General features: G+C 37.5%; 1 protein-coding gene across 1 annotated transcript; it reads right to left on the bottom strand.

Moving 5' to 3' along the window:
* Positions 1-898: 898 nt before the first annotated feature.
* MTRF1L (mitochondrial translational release factor 1-like) lies at positions 899-8,279 on the bottom strand. Its single transcript, XM_008947928.1, has 5 exons — positions 8,111-8,279; positions 4,720-4,883; positions 3,670-3,787; positions 1,714-1,850; positions 899-1,281 (listed from the first exon to the last, which is right to left on the bottom strand). The coding sequence occupies exons 1-5, from the start codon at positions 8,277-8,279 to the stop codon at positions 1,066-1,068; spliced, it is 804 nt and encodes a 267-aa protein (XP_008946176.1). The 3' UTR covers positions 899-1,065.
* Between the last annotated feature and the right edge of the window lie 546 nt (positions 8,280-8,825).

Genomic DNA, 8,825 nt, shown 5'->3' with positions numbered 1-8,825 from the left:
ATTTATATTCCACATGCTGTGTGTGTACACACACAGGCATAGGTTCAGTGCAGGAATGGATAATGTGGCATAGAAGCTGCAGGTTTTGTATTGCTATATGTATTTTGGATTGCCAAATGTAGTTTAAAATCAAGGTTAAAAGTCTTTACCTACAGATATAAACATGTACACATGTATCAGTAGGTTAGAAAGTCAAAAGTTTTAATTTGCTTCCATGGATCAAGTTTTTTAAGATGCTATTAACCTGATAGACAAAACTAGCAACACGCCACACACGCACAGCATGTTAACATTTAGAAAAATCAATAAAATGCAGGGTCAATTAAAAACATGAAGGAGGAACTGAACCAAAGTCAACTGGAGACTGAAATATCAGCCAAGCAATATTGTGATGACTCTTTTTATTTTTGACTCAAACAGAAATGTCTTTTTCAAGAACAACTCCCATAACTTGTCACTTGCCTTCCATAGCTTTTTTTTTTTTAATGAACAAAGGACATTTCTAAACTATTTTTTTTTGTTGTTGTTTATTAATAAGGGCCAGAATGCCATGAAAATATGAAGGAGATGCACTTTGACTCCCTCTCCCATGCCACATGTAAGTGATTAACAAACATGCAGATCAGTAGAGGAGTAATTTATTTATAACTTTCTTCCAACTGAATAGGCTTTTTTTTCTTGTTCTCTCAAGCAGGCTATTTGACATCATACTGATCTTTAAACTATTGTTTCAATGAAAACTGGAACTAGAAATAGCTCACTTTTAATGCATACCTTTCAAGAGAGGTGGATTCGGTATCTTCTCAGTGGAGAAAAAACTGCAGTAACTTCTGGCCAAGTCAAATTTACTTTCTAAGTGGACTGTTGCAGCAACATCTCATATGGAGGGAATAAAGTCTTTTATTCAGCAAGTAAGAAAACTGTTTATCAGTCATGAGGAAAGAAGTTGTGGTGTCTTTCATGACAGTTGAAAAAAAACAGTCGCATTCTCTATGTGGTGCTCCAAGAAGCTCCTTTGCAGACAAATGTTTCCAACTGTTGTAATGGGCTGACAAAGAGCAATCTTCAGGATGGATTCTTTTTTTCATTTTCTGAAATAATTTCCATTAAAGATTCATAATCAGCATATTCTCTCAGAGTTTGTATCATTTCATCTAGCATTTCTCCCCCTAGCATGAAACACTCAATATGGTGCACTGATCTGCTTATCCTGTGGTCAGTAATCCGGTCCTGCGGAAAGTTGTATGTTCTGATCTTCTCTGATCTTCCTTTAGTCCCAATCTATCAAACAAGAAGAATCAATTTATCATTGTAGTCTTTTTATAAAAAGGATGAAATACTAAGCACCTAAAGCAAAAGCCTTCTTTCCCTCCCATGATTATCCAAAATTTGGTACATAGTACTCAGACCAGTTTTGTAGCTGCAGTAATTGTTCTCAAACATGTAAAAAGAACAAATGTACTATATAATTTTCTCATACTATTCTAGTTCTTCATGCTATAATCCAGTTTGTTTTACTAGATCTCTAGATTTATATGCAAGTGAAATGTTATCTCTAGCTAACATACAACCTTTATTGCCGAAGTAGAATGTAATTTTTTAATTAGTGTAAGTCCTGTTCATCTATATTTCCACTTACTATCTGCAATTCAGCACAGGAATTAGTCCCAAGAACACATGCTCCTACAGAATTATATACTAAGTGAAACTTACTTGAATCTTTCGAACACTGTTTCTCTTTTTGTTTTCTTCTTCCAGTTTGGCACTGTATAGTTTAGCACACAGCATTTGCATGGCCTTCTCTTTGTTTCTAATTTGAGATCTTTCTTGCTGACATTCAGACACAATCCCTGCCAAAAATATCATGACATGTAACACCCGACAGTAACACGTACCAAAAGGGCTTTGCAATTTCTAGAAGATTTTTATTATGTTACAATAAGCTGCTTCTTTCTTCAATACATATTTTGGACTGGGAATGTAAAAGCCCAAGCTTATTAATGTCTAATGATACATTTTGAGAGAGAGGTGCAGGCTGAGTTGTGCAGGTGCTTTAGGCCATAAGACAAGAAATACAATTTGATATGTTGGACGACAGGTAGATAGCGAAAGAAAAGATAGGTGATGTAATCTGAGTTATGGAAGGCAACTTTAATACTTGTAATATTTGGCCATAGTTCCAGGAAATTTAGAATTTAAGAAGTAAAATACACAAGACATTTGGTACACAGAAAATAATCAGAATATATTAAAACGGGCACTTATTTTCTTTACATAAATGTATGGTTTCTCCCCTCAAAACATATAATTCAAATTAAGGTGAATGAACTGCCTATAAAGGAGCAGGGAGAAGAAATTCATGAAGAACATAGCATAAGCTAGGTTGTTACTTGAACTTATTTTAAGTCACTCTGATAAGATAACAGTATGCTTTTATAAGATTACATAGTATTACTTTATGAAAGACTTGTTTACAAACAACTTTTGGAATCGCAACAAAGGTTTGTAAAAAATGTTAGGATGAGAGAAACAGAAGTTACAGGACAATTGTAAAGGAAGAGAGATCAAGAGGAATGTAGAAGGGAAAGGTGGAACAGGAAAAAGTCAGGAGGTAAGGTGAAATATAAAACCCTCTATGAATCACCTCCAGTGCATAACCACAAAAAATTTGCAATACATTTTACATTTTCTATGAAAACCACTAATAATTGCCTTCAGCAAAAACTACGATAATTTGCCAGTTTTAGTTTGTGGGTTTTTTTCTTCCAAACACGCACTTTTTCAATCTGGAGTATGTTTTTGTCACCATACCTTGAACGCAATTCTATCCTCTCTCTCCATTGTTTACCTTTTGCTTTACTGAGGTGATGCAACAAATGCAGAATGGATTAATGCCTTCAATAAATATGAAGAAATGGGTGGCAAAAATCTGGATATGTGAAGATAAAGAGCACTTGGGATTACCCTGAAGCTGTAAAGCCTGAATAATGTTTGTAGTAAAGAAGAGGAAAAGTAAAAAAGCAATGAAAGTCAAGGCAGCTGTTGTGTATTGTTCAAAGGGAAATAAAGAGCTTAGGAACAGCAGTAAAAAAAAAAAAAAGATATGATAGTTAAAATCAGGTAGCATCTGAGGGTGTATCTTACCCCTCCTACATTTCCTAACTCAAGCCCTGGGGATGGGCCTCCTAATTATGTGTGTAATCTATGGGAAAGGAGCCAGCAGACAAATGGAAGCTGGCACCCTGAGTAGGCCCGAGTAGACTCTGCAATTAAAAGTAACATTTTAATATGAAAATAGAACAATCTCTCTTTCAGAGACTACTCAAGGAAAGGCAAATCATCAGATTTTAACCTACTCTGGTTTTCAGTTTTTTTTCTATTATTTGAAAGCTTTAATAGAACTTTTTCATAGAAACTGATCTGGATGCTTTTAGAGTGTCATGCTGAATGGCAAAATGATTAGATTACCTACTGAAGCCAATAGTCTTCGCTATTAAAAAATGGAGTGGGTGCAAGATGGTGCACTTAGAGTACTATAAACGCACCCTAAAACTGTATGGAAAGTCTGCTCTGCTGTAGTCCAGGTTTGAAAAGAAAACTATTGCATCAAAAGAAATTCTGACAGCAGTTTTGCAATGTAGATCTTTTACTAGGGTAAAAATGAAGCACCTGTTGGAATATGAACTATCCGTACGGCACTGTCGGTAGTATTGACGTGCTGGCCTCCAGCTCCACTGGCTCGCTTTGTCTCTATCCGCAGGTCTTTTGGATTAATTTGCAGCCTCATCTGTCATGGAAGGAAAACAAAAGAAAACAAACCCACGTTCATGTTGTTTCTTTCTAGACAGCTGTCAAATATGCATAGCTGGTTTATTTTATAAAGGCACAGCTCAAACTCTTTCAGGTTTATGAGTGGTAGCTCACATCCACTTATGAACATACTAACAAATCCTTGTGGCCAGATTGGGATGTGACATGGTGAAAGCTAGAAAATTAGACAAAGAGTAGGCTTAAGGAACAGCCACCCCTTAGCACTAATCTACTCCCTCTTTGTAAGCTCTGCACCCTCTTTCAGCAGAGTTAACTGATATTTGACCAGATGGTTTCTAGATAGAATGGAACACGTTCTTTTTGCTGGCTTTGGAATGGGACGATGTTCTCTGTCAGGAAGAAGCAAGAATTTTGGGAGAGAATAGAAAGGAGTAATAGCTCTGACAACTTACTAGGTCAACATGAAAAATAGATCAAAGCAAAGGCTTAATTCTTAGCCAGTTCTTTTTAACCATGCAAAAACGGTGAGAATGAATTATTTCCTGTAGACTTTGGATGGGGGAAAGTGTGGACACTACAAAAAACGGGAAGAGCAAGTGCTAAAATAAGTCTCTGTGTGCTCCTTAAACTAATTCAGTCTTTGTTACTTTGCAAAAAATATATTTTTTTCCACAAAAGATGCAAGACAGTCACAGTATATTTCCAAGTTACAGTAAACTGCCATTGACTTTCTTGAGATTATGACTATGAGGAAATCCAGAAATTCTTTATTTTATTCCCCTAGACAAAAATACAAATAGCCAAAGATGAATTTAGCTTAAGATTAAAAAACCAACATCATTAAGAGAGAATAACAAGAGACAGAAAACACTTGGGTATCAATCAGCAACAGGGCATGTAAAAACACTATTCATGGTAAAGTCTGTTATACTAAAAGATAAAACTTACCTCAGTGGGTTGGGGTAATATTGCAACAGTCATTGTGCTGGTGTGGATGCGTCCTTGTTTTTCTGTCTTGGGTACCCGCTGAACACGATGCACTCCTCCTTCATATTTCATGTACTTGTATGCCTCAAGACCTGCTATACTGGCAACTGCACGCCTTAGGCCACCTTAAATACAGAAGAAAACCAGTTGTAAAGCTGTATGCAAAACTGTTGGCACTAAGCTGTTATATTTCAAGTAAAGTATTTAGACATCATTGTAATTTGTTTCTTAAAATTATGAATTTGCCATTTAAATACTTAGGCAGAATTTCACTGGAAATGCAAGAAAACTCTTTAAACCAAAGCCAGACATATATATTCACACTCTATAGTCAAGTAAAGGACCATCACTTTTTTTTTTCATACATACACAAAACGACTACAAACTATGTATATACATGTACACATACAATCATAAACCACAGTAGAACTGCACTAGTAAGTTTACATAAAGACAAAATTTTGAAAGCCACCTTCAGAAACTATGTCAGCTTTTTTAATTTTAGTTCAGAACCTTATCATTCACTAGGAAAAAAATTCCAACTCTTCAACTAAAGGGTGAGTATTATTCGTACTCTTCTTTCTCCTCTATGCATCCTACTTGTGTCTCATCTTTGCTCTTTCATTTCATTATAAACTTTTGCTCCCTTGGAGTGAGCACAACTCCAACTCCTGCACCTCTTACCAATACATCCAGCAAAACACTTGGCAGCAATGTACTAAAAACTAGCACTAAACACTTGGAAGTAAAGCCCAATACAATCATAGTTTTGTGACAGAAAGAGTTTGTTGCGGTACTAGTTTATGGTGTTCTTACTCTTCCTTGTTTGCAAGTGTGCAAGCCCTTCAGTCATGCCAGTATAACTGTCTGAAGGATCAGAGAAGCAATGGCACTATAAATGAATAATTTTTCACATTTTAGTTTTTAATCCAGCTCAGTTTCAAGAGCATATCCTCAGCACAGCGGATGGTGTGCCAAGGGAATAATTAAAAAGGAGAGAGGTGGCCTTGAAAGCGTATTACTGTTGAAGTCTTGCAAGATGAAACCACAGCCAAGGAGAAGGAGATACACATATTTCTCAGAAATATTGTTTTAGGCTATTGCTAGACTAAGGAAAACAACTATGGGGACAAGGTGTCAGCTATTAAAAAAACCCAAAAACACACCAAAAAACAAACCAGAAAATAAAGACAAAGCAGAATCTGAAAATGCCCTGCAGAGCAGGAAATAAATAATCAGCCACAACATAGGCCAGGTTTTTTACCTCCACAAAGCCACAAAGGTTTGCAAACATTTTTATTTTACGTAAGTTTAACATTTCCTCATAACTTCACAAAAACATATTTCTTTTTACAGCCACACATGTGGAAAATAGCCTGAACTTTCCCTTCATTTTTTATCTCATTTTTATCCTCCTTTTCCTCCTACTTGTACAAATCTGTACCACTTTGTAATATACCATGCAATGTACCTAATAATGCTTCATTGATTTTATAGGCATTATCTACTATCAATTCTGTAAGATAAATCCATCATGTTTAGAATATATCTGACCATAAAGTACGTAGTTTAACAAATAAGAATATCTGTCAAAATCTTCAGTTTAGATAAGTAAATTTCATTCTAACAGGGAGTATGAAGTCTTTCTACTGCTATGCAAACACTATTCAAATGAGCAAAAGATAAAGATTCTTTTAGAGTAAAGAAGCAACAAAGCCTAAAATAATTAATGTGGTAGAGTAATAAAACTTATTCTTTCACATCTAAAAGCAAGTACTAAAGAAAAAATCATAAGCAACCACTACACATAAGGAAGAAGCCAGGCTATGTCAGGAGTAAAAATAATGTGAATGTCCACAAGGCTACTGTACTACTGACAAGTATCAATTACATGATAACCAGTTAATTGCAAAAGCTCACATTCTGTGTTTTCTCCCTTGTTTCTCCTCTCCTGGCATCAATATATATACCATGGGTACAGTCTGTCTGTCTGAGCTGCAGCCACACCTGTGACACATTCAGGAGATCTTGAGTTTGTAGTGGCACCACAGTGGTTAGCACAAGATGATCAAGAAACTGCTTCAAAAGACAGGTATTTAGGTCATACTGCTTCATATCAACTATTACCAACACAGGTTTAATATGAAATGCCAACAAATCCTTTACCCTGGCAGACATGTCATGGACCTGTCAAATATAGTTAGCTCTTACTATATATGCTTGCCCCTTTCAACTAAAATGTCCCTCTATCCTGAAAGATGATGTGCACAGAACAAGGGTGTGAGTCTGCACTCATTTTTTATGTGACGTCTTATACCCAGTTTGAGACAAAGTCCAATATCTGTGTCTCTGCCTTCCACTACAGGGTGAGAGGCAGTGGATAACTAATGGCGCATGGGTTTGGGCTTTAATATAAGTGGCGAATCTTGAACATTTTTGCACAGTGGCATCCCTCGGTCAATAAAATCACTTAAGAGTGACTTAAGAGAGTCACTTAAGACTGAAACCAATTATTAATTGCTTTTTGTTTAACACTCACCTTGTTCACATGCTCATATTCAGATTTCAGCCAAATTCTGGAGTTCTCTGAAATGAGGGAGTTTGATGTTTTAATGCAGGACCTTGCTTTTGCTCATGCAGTCCATAAAAATGGAGCACAGATGGGATGCAACCCATCTAGCCTAGCGTCAGCAGCAAGCACCCTTAGCTCCATTCTTACTCAGCACAGCACAGACACTTTGAACCTGAGGGTTCAAACATGCCTTTCAGGGGCAGTGCCATCTATACTGTGCCTACCTCCCAATTTATTTCCAGCTCCTCAGTTTTGATAATATGTGGTCATGCAAGTAAGATCAGAATATACACTGCAAAAGGCTGACAAAGGTTAGGGCTGCCTTTATTTTTCTCTAATTTTACATCCTGCCTCCCTGAACATTCATTTCAGTGCACAGGTAAGTCCTCAGCAGCACAAAAGAGTTTTAAATATATACATATCCATTAAAAAGCTCACAGTTTCAAAGAGAAAATACAGTGAGATATATATATTAGGTTAATGTATTACTTCAATTTTGCATTTATGGCATTAAAGAGAATGCCTCTGAGGGTGTGAGCTCCTTGTCCAAAAACTGAGCTTTCACCAAAAGGGCAGTCAAGCACAACTCCCTTTCCTTCCCAGGACTACAAATTGAGTCAGACTTGACTTAAAATTAGAACACCAATACCAGGTCGGAAGGGAGCTCAACAATCACCTAGCCCAACCTTTCTTGGAAAAAGCACCGTCTAGATAGAATGGCCCAGTGCCCTGTCCAGCTGAATCTTAAGAGTGTCCAAAGTCGGGGAATCCACGACTTGCCCAGGGAGCTTATTCCAATGGCTATTTTCATTGTGAAAAATTTGCTTGTCTCCAGCTGGAATCGCCCCACAAGTAACTTGTCCCCATTACTGCTTATCTTTTCCACATGAGTCCCTGTAAAAAGTGAGTCTCCATCTTCTTTGTAGTCACCCTTTAAATAGTGGAACATGGTGATAAGGTCTCCCCTAAGCCTTCTTTTCTCTAGGCTGAACAAACCAAATTCTCTCAGCCTTCCTCATACGGCAGCTTCCCAGTCCTTTGACCATCTCTGTGGCCCTAAACTATCCAATTACAGAGTTTTTAAGCCAAATTAGTGGACTAATCCAATTAGCACTGTGGCCTCAAAATTGCTAGAGCTGAAAGAGAGAGAGAGATGGAACATAGGGCTGGCAGCTGGCTGGAAGGTAGGACAGTCCTTCCAGACTGTGAAACTGCTCTGAAGGTGAAGTTGTACGTGACTGCTGGGGTTTACCCCATCTGTGTCTTGCCTCAATGGAAAGGGCAACCCTCCTCCCCCTAGTATATGAAATTGTATCTGATCTGGCTGAGCATAGCAGCCCTCCTGGTGCAGAGCTTTTGTGTCAGGAGTTTGAAAAGTGCTGATAACACCCATGTTGTGACTACCCCTGAGCAGTGCTGGCACAGCACCAAGGCTCTTTCTAACGTTTCCCTCCCTCAGCGGGATGAAGGGGCAGGAGTTTGGGGGGAACATAAC

This window comes from Merops nubicus, unplaced genomic scaffold (genome assembly GCF_000691845.1).
Source record: "Merops nubicus isolate BGI_N331 unplaced genomic scaffold, ASM69184v1 scaffold44319, whole genome shotgun sequence".
NCBI lineage: Eukaryota > Metazoa > Chordata > Aves > Coraciiformes > Meropidae > Merops > Merops nubicus.
The sequence above is the reverse complement of the archived record's forward strand: the minus strand, read 5'-3'. Positions and strand labels throughout refer to the sequence as shown.